Below are 17,469 nucleotides of genomic sequence, written 5' to 3' on the forward strand. Positions count from 1 at the left end.
AATTGCCATTGGTTTTTCAATTGACTGATCATAGCCTGGTTCTCTCCAAGACATTATCAATAAAAAGTTGAGTATCCTTCTTCAGGCTTTAGAATTCTAATAATAAATTCAAAACGTATATTCGCCAGGAAGGGAGCCATTTAAAAAATATATCCTCCATAGCGGCTATCTGCATTATAGAACTTCGTTTTAAATCATATATATTTAAAGTATCGCCCTGAGAAGTTTAATTTATTGATTATTAGTATATTTTAATTATTTTTTATTTATGTAGTAGGGCCCCTAACAATTTTTTTCGTTTTTTATTGTTGTTCCCTGAGTACTTTGTCAATAAGATTTACTCTAAATAACCACTGAATCATTTGTTGTGTAGAATTTTAAATGCACGGGAAGCTGCACTTGCATCGCGCAGAACTTGTGTGGAAGAGTGGATCGCTTGGCATACTAGACTTCGGGAAGAAGAAAATCGTGTTGCACGTATGGAACAGACTGCTTACAATGTCGTTAATGCTGCCTCAAAAGCTCTGTCCTGCCATGGTCAGTATTTTACATTTAACAATAATTAGCTTTTCATCTGGTTATAAAACCGCCTTTTGATGCTGCATTTTCTGAGATAAACTTTTAAAAGTGTATAAAAATGATTACAAAGAAATGATTTATGAAAAGTATTCCGTAGTGAATTCGTATCAAAGATTTTCTATTGTCTATCTTATGTCTTTAGTCTATCTTAAAACGATTTAGATTTTTGTCTCTTGAACTTTTATAAACTTTTATCCAGGGGGACTGCGAAACCAGGAAGGCCAGGGAATGACAGTGTATTTATTGTTTGAACGAGATTAGAAATATTTCTAACAGACATAATCGTCCATTCACTCAAAAGGGAATCATGAATTTCTAAATTTTTTAATGAATTTAATTCATAATTTATTAGAGTTTGAAAGTTTCAATTTGTAAATTATTTGTAGGATTGTCAAATTTTTTCAAGTATGAAGTCACTTATTTCCTAGTACGTAATTCTAATTAAAATATTTGGGAAAAGGGTCTTAAAGGCATTAACAATTGTAAATTAAAAGTGTTCGACATACAGAAATTTTTATAGTAAAATATGTTAAGACTATCCAGTATAAACTTGAATTACTTAAGCATGTGAAAAATTGAACAATTTTGTGTGTGTTTGTGTGGTTTGGTTCAAAACAATCGAATGCGCAATGCTCCCGATAATGGTTCGGACAACAATGCCGACTACCATAGATTTAGGGGAGCCAATCACGAAGGAGTTAATGTGATTGACCGGGAATATCTCAATACTTTTAATATACGGATCAACTCAGAGACGACTTGTTGGAGTGCTATGATACCCGTATGACACAATAGAGGAAGAGCGATGCTCCAGGACCCGCAGAAACATCAATATTCAGGTTTTTTTCAAGTCCAAAGATATCACTGAACTGGATGATGAACTTCGTTCAGATTTTTTCTGAAGAAATTGACCTCTGAACTCAATTTTGGTGGGTATAGCAGATGCAAACCCTAAAACCAAACCAGCAGCTGATAATAAGTTCGCCAATGTTCGACATTTCACGCGCGAGCTGCAGATCCGTTATTATATACTGAGCAAGTCAAAGCTGCTTACCATCAGGCAGCATATGGTTGATAGAATAAGGTACTATTTCGAATCTTTAAAGTCCCTGAAGTTACTGTCGACCATTCACCCAAACCAGAGTGGGTCGAAGCATTTTTGAGAGAAGTCTACGATTCAATGCCTTCAAAAAACCTGAGTATAAGGAGGCATGAAGAACCATTCCGCTTCGGCACCAACTGGTATCAAGATCTTCTGGTTGAAAAAGTTTCCTTCAACCCACCACAATCTGGCCCGCATTTTCAACTCGTATCTAAAGTCAGAAGAGCCTATTTTTCAGTGGTTGGTGGAAGGGTGCACAGTACTCCTAACAAATATGGGAAACTTAGCTAGCCCGAAGAATCACAGGCCAAACATTTGTTTAAAAACACTGTATAAGATATTCACAGCTTTCCTAAATGATAGGATTGTTCGTACAAGCCAACCTGTGTGGTAAGAAATGTACGAACAACGCGGCTCAAAGAAAGGCGTAGCAGGATATCAGGAGAACCTGCTCATTGATGGATGTGTCTGCCAATACGCAGCATTCTACCAGCGCGGCCTATGGATGGCCTTGGTTGATTACCGTAAAGCTTTGGATTCGACCTGCCATGGACTTATCATCTGTCTTTTGGAAACCTTAAGGTTCATTTGCACATTCATCTATTTTACATGGATGATCTTAAGATATATGCTAAAAATAAAGAGCAACTGCATATAGCTCTAGGGATTGTCGAACGATACACTAAGGAAATAGGAATGGAATTTGGGTTAAAAAATGCGCCAAGGTTTAATTGAAGTGAGAAAAACTAATAGCATCTCTGAAGACCCGTCAAGAAGCCGTCTGGGTGGTCGCGGAATATTGATTCTTGAATGTCTTCACAACAGGATTATTCTGGGTACAGCACATAGAGTTGCAAATGGAAGAGACCCTCTTCTTAAAATGGTCAGGAATCACGAGGAAGTAAGCAAAGGAGCATTTCTGTACAAAGCAGCGGAGGAGGCTGCTGAAACACACGGACTTGACTTCAGTATTAGGGGTGAGCAAAATGCATCAAATCTAATCTATATCGAGTACTCACTCCTGAAAGCCCGGATTAAGAAAGCACAAGAGAAAAACTTTCGTGAACAGCTCCTAGATAAGAGGATGCACGGTATCTTCCACAGAAATGTGGATGATCATTCGATGTCGTGTGAGCTAACCTTTGCTTTTCTTAAACCGCCCTTATTAAATTCGGGTGTCGAGGGTTTCATTTTGGCAGGTCAAGGCGGTGCTATTTGCACTTTTGCAAATCCTCGCCACATTTTGATCGAAGACATTACCGCTGATAGTTGCACAACGTGTCATGCACTCTCCGTGCATCTAAAACACATACTATGTAGTTGTACAACTCATGCGGAAACGACCTACATTCAAAGGCACAATACGGCACTAACTTCGAGAAACGAACCTTGTTTCTTATCGAATTTTCGACACGAGATGAAAAAAACTAACATAGACAAGGAGATTGAAACGAAAGAGAAGTATAGATACCTTATAAGGGAGCTGTGACTCGTATACCCAGAATATTCTGTTAAGATAATAGTTCTTATTATCGGCGCTCTTGGAGGTGCGAAACTGTCACTGGTTAACAGCCTGAGAAGCATCCTTGCATGTCAACAAGATGTTAAAACACTTGCAGGAAAAATGCAGAGCGCTGTCGTCCTTGTGTCGCTCCGTTTCCTCAGGGTGCACGAGAGTTTTGCCGAGAGATATAAGCGAAATCCCGAGGATGACCCTCGTACACAGTTATTTCAAATTACGCAGTCCCATCATATACGCCCATCATTCGCTGGTCAGTGGCTGACCACTCAAAAAAGAGGCTCGAAAAGCTGTCAATCACACCTTTGGAAACGTCTCGCGACCGTGATATGAGTGTCACATAACTCAATGAAATCATAACAACAAGCGGGCGAAACCTTCGTGTGTCTTGATGACACGAAGCGATCCAAGGATGACACCTTTCTACATCCTTATCGCAAATGCCTTGTCATATTTTAGGCACGCGGGTATGGCTTTTACTTTACGAATCAGTGATAGTTCTGCACTTCCGAGAGCCCCGATCACGTGGACAATTACTTTAGACGAATATTTTGGATACAGGTGTGGCAGCCCCATTTTGAGGTCTTGATACCTCTCCTCTTTTTCCAAGGGCAAGGTGGTGGTTCACGTCGTAAGAGCGACGTAGATGGCAATATAGCCCTCTTAGGGCCGCATTATATCTGTACAGCTACGTCGTTCCCAAATGTGTTCTAAACACCCACATAGTATGTGTTCTAGGTACGTATCGTGTTAATTACACGCTTTGCCCCTTCCGCTGGGAAGTTCTTCAAATAAAATGCGGCTATGGTATATTAAGGTGGAAATGTCACTGTCCTGACATGCAACCATGAAACTCTCTGTGTCTGAATTAAGCCCTGGAGATCTGAGAGAAGCAAAGGTTTGCTCTTTTGACAAGGACTGTTCTACATTTCAGTTAATTTGTCCGTGTCTGCTTTCTTTACTTGCAACCTCTGCGACTTTCTAAAGGAACGCTTCTTTCCAAATCATCTCGTGGTTGCTGACCATTTTTAGGAAAGGATATCTGCCATTTTCAATGATGTAAGCTGTGCTTAGAACAATTGGGTTATGAAGACACTGGAGATTCAGAAGTCCCTGCCACCTTGACGGCGTAAAATGTATAATCGTGAAACAACCGAATTGATATACAAGCTCTTATGCAGATGCATGATCTTACGTTTAGCGATATCAAGGGACGTAAGCTCTTTCTCCGTCCATTTAAACACTCCAAACGAGTAGAGTGAAACCTTGTCGGAAAGCATGTTGGTCGCATATACTTTGTTTAATACCGACAGGTATTTATAGGCCGCGCCAGCCTATAATTCTCTGGCTTGGGCAGGTTGTCTTTTTACATTCTCATTCATGAGAGTGTAATGTAATCGTCCAAATTTTCGTTCTCTGGTTTTTAACGGATCTTTATATTTCAGCACGCATAGAATCCAAAAATTATAACATTTTGTCGTTGTCTGTATCTCTGTCTGTATGTCTGTCTGTATGTATGGTTACCTGAATGTTGTAGCCACGCTAACTTTTGAAGGATTTATCCAATCGAGTGCGCATTTCATACACTTCTGAAAGTCCCCAAAATGAAGGTTAAGTTCGTTAATCAGATATTTCCAACCAAAATTTAAAAATTGATAGCATTTTCAAATTTTTGAAAATTTTGGTCAAAGTTTCTTATAGATGGGTAAAACACTTGAAAATTATCTAAATAAAATTTTTGTTTTTATGAAAATTAGAAAAGTTATTTAATTTTCAAGCATATGAAAATTTTCAAAAAATAGAACAAATTCTTTTTTTCATAGATCCCAAAATTTCATTCAAAATTTTCACTAGATACGAAATATATTTAAAAACTATTCTAGCCGAATTTTTCAATTAGCGCATAATTTAAAAAATTAGAGCCTGTATAACCTAACTGTTGAGCGCGAAGCGCGATTATCGCAAGGAGAATGTAATCGTCAAGGCCGTAGGTGCTTTGAGAACCTTCTTTAATGACAAATTAAAAAAAAAAATGTTCAGCTTCACTTTATGATTGTAGTTTATGAGGGGTTTGAATTACAGTATTTGATATATAAATATACTTAAAAAAAGAGAAAATTATTAAACAACGACAGCAGGGTCCTATTAGGATCAGGAAAAATAAAATGCGAACATTATTTGGCAATATCTGAATAAGCATTACTGAGTCTTTTCTGACTTTATGTATGAGATGAATATGCGGGCTTAAGTGCTTTTTTCACCTTTTCGGCGGTTAATGATGGGCATTCCTCAGATGTAATAAGGTTGTCGCAAAAACTTGTTGAAACGGATATTATCAATATCTTCTTTCATATTCAGTGTTTTGGGGATTTTATAAACCCTCTCCGAAAAGACTCTACCACGTATCGGCTTGAGTGGATTTTTGACAGAAGCAGGGGAACGCTTAACAGGTGCGATGTGTCAGCAAGAAATTGTTGATTTTCCCTGATCCATCTCTTTCTCTTTTTTGTATTCTCCTTCTTACGTCAGTTAACACCTGTATTTTCTCAACAATATGATCAATTTTAGCCAGATCTTGGGGCTTAGGAGGAACCTGCATGTTATTGTTCCTCCTTGTCCTGAAATCACTTTCAGGTCGATGGAGGTGCTTGCTTTCCGCGATTGGTCTCAATGTTTCTTACTTATTTTCTTATGTAGCTTTTTTAAGTAGCGGTTGGGGCCGCGCTCCGCGCACACCTCCACTTTTCAAGAGCTTGGCACGTTGATTTCGCAAATGATTTTTGCGAAACGTGCTGAATTTCTGGGTGTTTTTGGCACCACAGAATGTGCATGCGCCCCATAAAGCATCTGTGAACATAGATAATGCTGGCATCGTAGCAGTCTAGCAAGTCATCCTTTAGTTGATTCGTGCATTAAATGTGGGCGTTTGGCCTCTTCGACGTCGTGTTTTAATCTAAATTATTTTTAGCTCCCCGAATTCTATGGCAATCGCCACTGTTTGCCGAAACATTGTCGCGTACTCTGCGCGTTCGATCGTTTCGAACTGCATCTACAACTTTTTGGTGGTTTCAGTGTGCCATTCTTGTTACCACGAGCAACTAGAGAAAGGGTTCGTCCAGCTTCGTCAAGCCCCGCATGCAAGGATAAGGCTGCACACTCTGAGATGTTGCCCATTATTGCAAAGTCACCGTTGAAGACACCTCGCCCAGAGGCCATTTAGCACTCGCACGGTTGTTACGTTGAACCTTGATTCCATTACGGTTTCTGTTCTGGCTTGGGTTCTGGCATTTAATCCAGACATATTTTAAGAAGTTGAAATAATTTTTTATTGATAAAATAGCGATAAACAAGCGTATTATAGCCAATCTACGAGGGTTCCCAAAACAAAAGGCGTTTTTCGGTTAGTAAAGTGGCTCAAGTCTGGATCATCTTTAATAAACAAAATACAAAGGAATTCGTTAGTAGCAAGTCTTGTCTGGGATTGAACGAAAGGAGACGTAAAAATATTTATTTTTTCTAAATGGTGAACTTTGGAAGTCAAAAGTCAATTTTTTGCTTTAAAAAACGATCCTTTTTTACTATAAGAAAAATTCAAACAAAAAAAAACGATCGTTCAATCCCACGAGTTTCATATCTAAAATAACTAATACAAATTCGAAAACAATTGACCAAGCCAGTCTGTAGATCAAATTTTATAATGGATACAACTTTGTAAAATTTAGCCTGCCTACTGTTTTCTGCCATTGAATTTTTTAAAGTAATTCTAAGAGCTAAAGTAATATGGTGTAGAATACGTCAAGTCTCCCCACGTCAGATGATTGTTTCTTTTGTGTCGGGTTAAAACTTGGCTGAATTATAGTTCTAGGGGACCTATATTAATTCAACAAACCATAGATCCATTTATCAACCGCTTGTTATACAGGGTCCTGAAGTTTTTACTTTTTCAGCTGCTTTTTCACCTTCACGTTAGTGTAACTTCTTTTAGGATTATCTTATAGGACTTTTATTAGAGTGTTTTGATAGCTCTTTTCATGTTCCTTAAGACTATCGAAACCATTTTTTTACATTTTAAATTTTCATATTCTTCTGAGAATGAAAAATTAAAGGAGGCAACCGAAAATGGCCGATCGTCCCTCACCCTTTAGATAGATGTCAAACTGTAGTTTTTTGTAATCTGATGAATATAATAGCGTCAACCCTTTTGAATTTCGCCTATCCAAGCGCATATGGTTTCAGATGATGCTCTAGGGGAAGGGGGTGGCAAAACTAGCAAGCGTGAAGAAGCAGAAAAATGGACAGTACCTTAAGGCGAGGTCAAAATCTCAATTTGACTAAGTAATAATTTCCTGCCAGATTTTTGTTTACATGACTTTAAAAGACTTTACAAAAGGGTGAAAAGCTATTTTTTAGCAAAAAATATGTTTGAAGTGGCGTTTTTTGTTTCTTTTGCAAAGAAATCAGTTTTAATTTTCAGCAAAAAATAAAAATTCTAATTGAAAAAAAAGATTGTTGTGGTAGTCTTAAAGTGCATGAAATGAGCTTTCCAAAACATTAATAAAAATGCAATCGGATTACCCTAAAATAAATTACACTGACGTGAAGGTGAAAAAGGATTTGAAAAAGTAAAAACTTTAGGCCCCTGTATATTTACAACCGGTTCATAAATGGATCAATGGTTTGGTGAAATAATGTAGGTCCACTAATACTCTAATTTAGCTCAGTTTCAATTTCATTAAAAAGAAAAAATCATTTTAGGTGGGAACACTTGACGTATAGCTGCCCCACATATTATTTTTACTCCATGTATTCTCGACACCCTTCTTGACAAAATCCTACAAATTATAACCTCTAAAAAACCTAAATTAATTTTTCTAATTATTATGTCATTTGAAACTACGAATTTTACAAAAAAAAAACTCACAACTTTTAGTATATATAAAAGTTTTGAAAAATTGAATCTCAATGACGAAGGTTCGCTTACTACTGATTTTTATTCTTGGATTGCATTAAACTAATGAGGTTTTTTAAAGTCTCTTTTTTTATTTCAGAATGTTTAGAAGTGTGGTGTGAAGAACAAATTAATAAAAATCGATATCAATGGCATTTCTATGTATCGCATTTTCTTAATTAATCTTCCAATTTTTTATATTGAATCGATAATGGAACGTTGATGTTTGTGATAGACGGATGTTATGTTTTATATATCTATCTATTCAGGTTAAACCTTTATTAATGTTCTTAATTTTTTTAATAATTTCAAACTCCTCGAATTGACTAATATTTAACTGTTCATTTAGAGCAGACCTGCACAGCGAGGGCACAATACAGAAAACAGAGATGTGACACTATCCATTTTACCCTGTAAAGTGTAAAATTTTAAACATAGTTTAGAACCATTTAATTTTAAATGCTTCAAGTTTAACATACTATAATTTTGAATATTTGTTGTAATAATTAAGTTCTTAAAGTGTACCCACTGCAAAATGCTTCCATTTTCAACCAGTAAATTATAGGATGAATCGATTTCTTTGACCGGAAATCTTAAAATTTGTATTATAAAATGTTAAGATCTTCATTTATCTCGGGGTCTGAATAATTTATTTGCCGAGATCTCCTCAATTAAATTTATAATTTTTTTAATAATCTGAAAATAACGAAGTTTCTAGATTTATTTCAGCTCAGAGAAACTTCAGAATATTGATCGATTTGTTTCAAATTTGTCCCAGGTTTTAAGTGACCCGAAATGATACTTTTTCGTGCTAGGCTGTTTTTAAATGTTAAATTTAGTTTAGTGTAACTTTTTTTTATTTTTTGTTGAAAGCTGCAAAGTATATGTGTTGCTACTAATATGAAATATTAAATGCTGTCAAATATTTGTCTGCTGCTGCTGAATTTCCTATCTGATTTGGTTTTTTACAACTTTTTTTAATGTGGCGCATCTGGCTCAAACCTGCGCGTCTGCCTGCATAACCAACAATGAATTAAGAATTGAATGTATAAAACACGCATCCTGTAAGGCTGTGTGATTCTTTTTTCTTGAGATTTCGAAATATTTCCAGAAATACGCATCTATCGAAAAAACCGTTATCAATAAAAACTTTTAATTTTTGAGGGCGAAAAGCGACCACGTAAAAACTTATCCTACACCCTACCCTTCAAGGAATGCGCTTCCAAAGAAAAGATAAAAAAGAAAGATGCTCGATTTGTTTGGAAATGTGATAAGGCAAGGATCCCCAAATGACCCGTAGGTGTCGAGTCAGCTGTTTTATGTTGAAGACAGGCTTTCCCGATGCTTCGGGTTCATTTTAGACCATACATTTTATGTGAGGTTTACATGTGGGAATTGTGAGAGCCAGTTAAGACAGTAATCCTATTTTACACTTCCTACTGGCTGCCCAGGCGGCTGCGGTGTTTTTTGGGTCGTTATCTTCTTGAAATATTCATTCTCTACTTCCTTGTCCAAATCATTTCTCTATAGACTTTATCAAAGCCGCCTGATAAATTTTAAGCATCCTTTCGGCATTCAGGTTGCCAGTCAACGCGTGCATTATGACAGAACCCAGCTTGCAGAAGCAATCCCACGTATGAACCTTGACCGAATGCATAACGTTGTGTTCGTCGAATGCTAGACCGTGTACCAACCGCGCACGTTGTGTACGAACCCTTGCCCAGAACGATGACTCACCTGTGAACAATACGTTTGTCGCGTTGGATGTTTTCGTTCGCCCATGCCTATCGCTTTTCAATGTGCTGCGGTTTCAAGAAGGGATTTTGCACCATGTCATTTTGGGACCTTTTAGACGCGTGCACAGAAACATGGCTTAATGCCCCCCCCCCCCTAGGGGGTGTTATTTGGGGTAAGTTTTTACGGGGTCATTTTTCCCCCTCGAAACTAAAAAGTTTTTCTGGAAAACATTTTTTTTGTTAGATGCGTATTTTTTGAGATATTTCAATGTCTCAAGATAAAAGAATCACCCTCTATCGGCATCATGTAGTATGCTTAATGTATTCATAATTACAGTCTTTCTAATTCCACATTTCTATCAGGGCATATTTGAAGGGTGATAAAGGCAAAAGAAGTCAATCACCATTTTCCACTTTTTTTAGTACAGACTAAGAAACGTGTTGTAAATCCTGAAGATCCATTAACAAAAGAATAAAGTGCTATCTAAATAATTTCATGCTCTACCCTAGGGGACGGAATATACAAAGAACGTTCAAACGCATCTTCTTTCAGTAGCAGCATACTACTTAAGAGACTATTGATGCGCTTGAAGTTTCCTTCAGCAGCAGTTATGGCATTTCTACAACTTTTAACGCTACAAAAAAATCTGTTGCAATTACGTCATGACCTTCTAACACCAATTTTAACGTAGAATACGAATAACAATAATTTAAATGTTCATGCTGCTTTTTTTGTTGTTTTTATTGCATGATACGGAAAGGACACTGTAGAAATACTATAAGGGTACGCTGCAGCGTTCCCTCTCCGTTCATTCCGTTCGCCAGGGCATCGATGTGAAAATAGTTAGCTTGCTAAAAGGTATGGAAAAATGCAGTAAGTATTTATCAGATGAGTACCTGAGCGCACATCGCAAACTGTAGTGCATGGGACTCGTGCGGGACTCATATTTTTTCTGTACAGCCAAAGGTGTGACTTCGAGATTAGATTTCGTGTCCGTAACGACTTTGAAAATTAATTGTGAAGTAAATTTGGAGTTTTAAGTAAAAACTAATAACCTAACTTCTAGCTAACTTCTAGACTATGTAGTATAAATTGCCGATTTTTACCAGCTTTTCAAGGTTTTACAATAAAAGCTTCTCCCTCCTTTTTTGAATCAGTAATCATGTTTCAAAATGGACAGTGATTTTTAGTACTATTTATTTAGTACTAATAATAACCAAGCTTATGTTATTGTTATTAAATCTATATTCAGTGTAATACGTTTAAGTACCTCTATGGTGAAAGTAAAAAATGAAAATCAAATTATTATTAAAGACAGTATGAAATATTTCTGCTGTAAACTGAAATAAAAAAAGTCTAACTTCAAAACTATGCATTTAAATCTAATTCTCCAATGCTGACCATAGCTGTAATAACAATAACTCTAGCTTTGCCAATTATTCTACCACATTCTTTGTGAAACATAACAACAATGCCTATTTTAACATTCGGGATATGTCTGGTTATGACAGCGGTCCATTGGCGAAACATAACATCCTAGTTTAAATTCATTTTTGTATAAATTCTAGAAGATTCGTACAGAAATGAAAGGAGAAATATTTTTGTTATGTTCTCAATCCTCAATTTCATAATGTGTTCGCCAGACATAACAAAGCTTGGATTTGAACACATTTTCCAACATTTATATTGTGATTGTAAAACTCACGTACAACTTATATTCAAAGGCACAATACTAAAAGTGCGTAATTACCATCTCTGTCACCTTATGGCATTAGCAGCGAAACCGCTCCGCTAAACGCTCCCATTTACATGAGATTTGTGATCACAAACATTTATTGATCAAGAAAAGTTTGTAATCACAAATTTGTAATACATATTATTGATGACATGTTATTTCACTTTCTGCATACGGGAGTTTTATAAATTTTATCTTAAATGATAATCGTAAGGGTAGTTGCTAAGAAGTTTACCACTTTAAGTTCCAGACATTTGCCACCCTTTTAACCTCATGACACTTCATTTAGAAAATATAAAAAGAAAAGTACCCAAAAAGTCTTGTCACTCACCTGTCCAAACTACGAATTCAAAATAAAAAGCTGCTAAATTAAACTGATAACATTATTTAATGTTTAAGAATAATGGACAGTATAACTTATATTGGCTTGAAAACAATAATATTCAAAAAGAGGGTTGAATATTCTGGGGTTAAAAATTGCTTAAATCACTTCAAAGTCTGTCCTAAAAGTTTTTCATTTTGAAGTTATTATGTGAGGTGAAAAACTAAAAAATTGTTAATTTCATACATACGCAGATTTTTTTATAGTTCGAAATCGAAAACTATTTTTGCCTGTTCTGTATATATTTCTAAAAGATTTTTAAAATTCATATTAAGGTTTATGGCCGTATTTCACGTCAAACGCCTCACTTTGTGGACATTGTATGAAAAAATGTTCAAAATGATATGCCGGCTTATATATTCGACTGATTGCATGTTTTTTTAACGGAAGCTAAATAAATTCTTACCAGATCTTTGATAGTGGGATTTTAGAAGAAGTGGATATATTTTTTTATTCATGTATAAACTTTGCAACAATTAAAATTTGTAAGTTTCCAAAGCCATTAACAACGCAAAAATTGTCCAGTTTCAATTAAATTAATGTGTAATCGATAAATAAAGATTCGCAAAATTCTAATTGGATGTTCATAACAAATTAATCACTTGTTATTCAAGTTTTAATGTGTAAACAGTTGTCTGAGATTTTGTAATGACTTTGTAATAATTTTGAATATTTATAAGTTGACTTTTATCTGTAATCCGATTTAGAGTCGTATACAAGCATTATAATAATAAATGGAAGTATATTTATGATTTTTATGAATAAATAATTTTAAAAAAGGTACAAATATATATTCACATTTTATAGATCTATGAAGTTTCAAAAATTTAATAATTTATTATAGACTCATAATTAGTATTTTGCGAATCTGCATTTATCGATCAAACATTATTATCACTTAACTGGGTAATTTATGCATTGTGAATGCATCGTAAGCTTAAAAGTTTGAAAGTTTGCACAGTTTATACTTAAAGAAGAAATTTTATGAACTTTTTTTAACCGTTTCTTACAGATCTTTTAATTATTAATTTTTTTGTTGTTAATTGAATTTTTATGGTCGCATCAATTGCCAGGTTCCTTAGCGATTGCCCTGTAGGGTTGATTATAAACTGGAAGGTGCTTGTGGGGTAGCATGCTTTGGGACAGCTATACTATAGTGGCTTTCAAGGCTCCAGTATTGGGACAGAAGACAATCACGATACGAGTCTTTTTTATTCTTACATCAACTTTGATTTATACGCGGAGAGAAATTTCGGGAGAGTAATTCATGGCACTGATCCTTCATTTTATCGCGCTTTGGCTTGAGAGCTAAGATCTCGGAACCCTTGCTTTTAAAGCATATGTCTCGAAGTTTCAGGCATTATTCCACGCTCCAATGCTCTCAGGCTTTGATTTCTATGCTTTTAGATCATAGACTCCGAGACTTTAAATCACGTAAAAACTGTAGCCCTAAAATTACACACTTCTCTGAATTAATCTCCCGAAATTGCTTTCCGTAAATCAATGAACAAATTTTGACCATAAAACTGATTTTTTTATTAATATATAAGTTTTCATAACTCGTTTAGTTTTGACTGAAGTGTATGAATATTATATTTTAATCTATTCGCATCGAGCTAAGGAACCTTTTAGAGTCTTACATTAACTTTTAATTCCCTTGATGAAAAAATGTTTAAAAACAACATTTTTACTACAGTATAAGGTTCTGAAAATTTATAAACCAAATTTAAAGTACTTTTGAAACATTCTGCGCCAAAAGGCTGAAATTTTCATGGTTTTGCATAACAACGCCTCGATGAGTATTTTCACCTAGATTCGCATTATTTTTTTCCTCACATTAGACACTTGTAGTATACCTACATACAAAAGATAAGTGATTAGACATACTAGTTTCCGCGCTATGCATGGTAACAGGGTCATTTCAAGTGAAAAAGACTAAATTTTCATGTTTTTGGGTAGAAACTTCTCGATAGCCGTATAACCATTTGCATCTTCCAATAGGTGTTAATAAACATAAGAGAATATTTTTTACAACCAAACTTATATGTAGAAATTACTTTACAATTAATTATAGAATATAATAGTTTAAACTATTTCTTCAGTACACTGTAAAAAATACGTTTTAAAATTGCACTTCAAAGTGTAAATTTACACATATAAAATGTTACTTTTGATGCATTGAAATTACAGGTTAGAAAGCAAATTTCCACATGTTGTGTGGAATGACATGTCTTCCAGATTTAATTCTATGACTTTGCATGAATTAATATGACTTGTTGAAAATCACTACGCTCAGAGTGTGTAAAAAAAGAACTCGCGCTGTATATATTCAAATACCCCAGACTGGTAAAATTACCGACTGCGCATAAATTTCTATTTTCTAATTAAAATTTCACCACTTTATAGTGATTTTAGATTCGTCCGTATAATATTCCACATTTGTGTAATTTTCGCGATAGAGCTTTTTTTTTCGCTCATTTGTTCGCGTGTTATGAGCTAACGTAAATTTTAGTTTACAAAATTTATTGCTCAATTTCGGCGAAAGCATAAATTCGAGTGACTGATTTTAAATTATAAATTTTATGCCATATGCGCTTGCGTAATTATAAATATATTCTTAATATGATGTTTATGATTTAAGTATTTAAAGTTAGGTTGATATTTTGGAGAAATTTTCCACTTTTCGTTGTTCTATTTTACGTTACATATTAAATTTCAGTTCAGTTGAGAATTTTACACTTTTGTTCAATTTTAGACATTTCTATACTAATTTCACGCCGCTGCGCGTGAGTCCACTATTTACATACGTTTAGTGTACTAAAATTCCACAAACTTTTTTTACAGTGTAGAATGCGAAAAATGTAAAAATCTAATTTTCGGGCCATTTCTACGAGTCGCATTAGAGGTATTTGTGGTTTTTAGAACTCAGCGAGCTGTACATAGAAAATTATTATTGAAAATTATGAGCATGGTGTAGTTTGGAGTCAGTCTTCTACCGCTGTTATATTTAAACAGCGGCCGCGAGCATGGGAGGTGACACAAGTCACCTCTGGATTGATTATTATTTGGGTTGAGGCCGTAAGAGCCCCTGATGCTTGGGTGATCTCGCTGCGTTCCCTTGTGAGCCTAAGTGGGATCCCAAAGCCCTTTCCATATAATGAGGACCGCTGCCACGTTATTGGCCGATATTTCTGACTCACTGATACAGTTACTGCTCCTGATTGTTAGACGTTTCCAATTGTTCGGATCCAGTGAATCTTTCTCTTGCTGCTAGTTTTGCTACCCTTTCCGATATCCCATTGCCATTGATGCCACTGAGTCTGAGGATCTAAAGTGGAGTTACTCGGATTTACGTAGATAGATTATTCAGTGCCTTAACACACTCCCATACTGGAGAATGGCCATAATCTCAGATTTTAGAAATGTGGGGTATGACAACTTCAGGATTGTGATGCCTATACCGCTATATAGGTTCAATATAGCTCTCCTACAGAGCCATAGAGTCGTTACTATCTTCTTGCATTTTTTTCCAGGTCTGGTGAATACAACCGCATCCATTTTACGCGATTTAACCCATATTCCAGTCTTCCTGCACCATGAATCGATTATACCCAGTGCTTGATGCATTACTCAGAAGAGCGCATTCAGATGCTAGCCGCGCACAATGACCACTTTATCCTCCGCGTAGCCTATAACGTGGATTGGCATTGCTGTTATATGGAAAGTAGGCCGATCCCATGACTAGCTTCCCAATTCACAATCAGGTCTCTCGAACATAACTCTAGGAGTAGTGGCACAGCGTTGATTCCCTTCACCATTATACAGGCCCTTGGTTTGACCGCCTTAAGGCCCCTATTACAAAAACCAGCCCCCTCATGATATCTCGAATTAACCAAGGTTCCTGTATCCCGAGGCGCTTTTGCTGTAATGCAAGTGAATTTGGGCAATGGTATGGCCCGTAGCAGTTATATAGGTCTACCCCTTTCTTCCTCTGTCCCAACAGGTTTCTACTGACCCTGGCCAGCAACCCTCAGCTTGACCTTTCTAAGGTGGTAAAAGGACCGGGGCCTCAGTAATTTGCACAAGCAGGATTTGCTTGAAACCTCCCGCTGTGTATTCTCCCTGAGGCCAATCGAGCCTGAAGATTCACCAGGACGCTGTCCGTAGTGAGAGTTTGTATCCCTCCAACCGTCGAACGAAAGACGAACTTCCAGCTTACATGGGAACCACGCTGTAGCTCTCAGCATCCTTTGGTGCAATTCAAGCCCACATACTTTGACGCCTGCACCTTCACGTGGGCCTTTCTCTGCCACTATATTGTATAGCCAACCTTTTGCAGCGGGGTAGGCTTCGACAACTACAAAGACCCCACCCCTTCAGAAGGATATTTCGAATTTTGGCCATTGATTTGTGTAAACTCTTTCAAGCACCCTCCATGTGGCCTCCCTGAAGAGATCAAACTGCTTCCCAGTGAGAAGCTAGTCCGGGTTGCTGTTATACGCCACCACCACCTTCAGGGGGTTACTCCTCTGGCCAGCTGCAGCCGAGCCTCCAGCAAATCCCTGTTCACCGGCTGCTGGGATGTCTTATCTTTTTATATGCTTAGTCCCCGGGCGGGGGGAGGGAGGGGCTCAGCAGTCGTTCTACTAGCCGACTGCGCTTGCCTGCTTAATCTCCATTTCAGGAAACCGTTTACGTTTTCTTTTTCTTTTTTGGGGACCCACTTGGCGCTGCCGTCTCCATAGCCTCATTCGGAGGGTGCGTTCATCCCTCAGCTCCCTGCGAATCAGGGGGCACAGCCCCCGTCTGAGTTTGACCTGCCGAACTTTTTGCCATACTACAATCATACATGCCAGAGGAGCCCATTTATAGGGAAGAAGAGGGTATTATAGGGAAGAGGATATTAGGGAAGAAGAGGGAATTGACGAGTGACATATTATGGCACTTGGATCTACCATTGGCCACCCCTGTTATAAAGTTTGAAGAAACTACATCCGAAACCGAACCAATTATATTTTTAAAGATCTGGAGCTATAAAATTAATGTGTTTCTATCTGTTATATTGTGTAAATAATATATACGAAATGCCTATGACAATGGAAAGGTCATAAATTATTGTGAAATAATGCCCCGAAATATGTGTAGATTAAACTATATTTTCCAAAAGTTTACCGATCATAATTTATCAATTCGTAGACACTACGGTTTCATCCGATATGAGCGACGTAGAAGGACGAATAGAGGTTTTGGCACAAAAGCTATCACAACGACGGACGGAAATGGCCATGCTAAAGAAAGAAGAAAAGAGGCAAGCGAAGCAGAGACTCAGAGATATGGAAGCGAGTTTGCTTGATCAAATTAAGGTATAGTTTATCTCGCTTATATGGGCAATTTTGAAATAGATTTAACTTTTCGTTTCTGAAATTGAAGCAAACGGAAGTTCTACATTATGAAATGAATAATTTTG

The 17,469-nt window shown here is 36.6% G+C and overlaps 1 protein-coding gene across 5 annotated transcripts in view; it reads left to right on the top strand.

The window, feature by feature from the left end:
- LOC117179148 overlaps positions 1 to 17,469 on the top strand; it is a 321,121-nt gene that overhangs the window by 169,953 nt on the left and 133,699 nt on the right. For all 5 annotated transcript variants that reach the window (XR_004467869.1, XR_004467868.1, XR_004467870.1 and 2 more), the window contains 2 exons: positions 374 to 537; positions 17,199 to 17,365. Coding sequence is in view for 2 of the 5 variants with exons in the window: in XM_033370836.1 (XP_033226727.1) it covers positions 374 to 537; positions 17,199 to 17,365 (331 nt within the window). In the remaining 3 variants the exon portion in view is untranslated. The remainder of the gene's footprint in view (positions 1 to 373; positions 538 to 17,198; positions 17,366 to 17,469) is intronic.

The sequence above is a fragment of the Belonocnema kinseyi genome, chromosome 8, assembly GCF_010883055.1.
Source record: "Belonocnema kinseyi isolate 2016_QV_RU_SX_M_011 chromosome 8, B_treatae_v1, whole genome shotgun sequence".
In the NCBI taxonomy this organism is placed as follows: Eukaryota; Metazoa; Arthropoda; class Insecta; order Hymenoptera; family Cynipidae; genus Belonocnema; species Belonocnema kinseyi.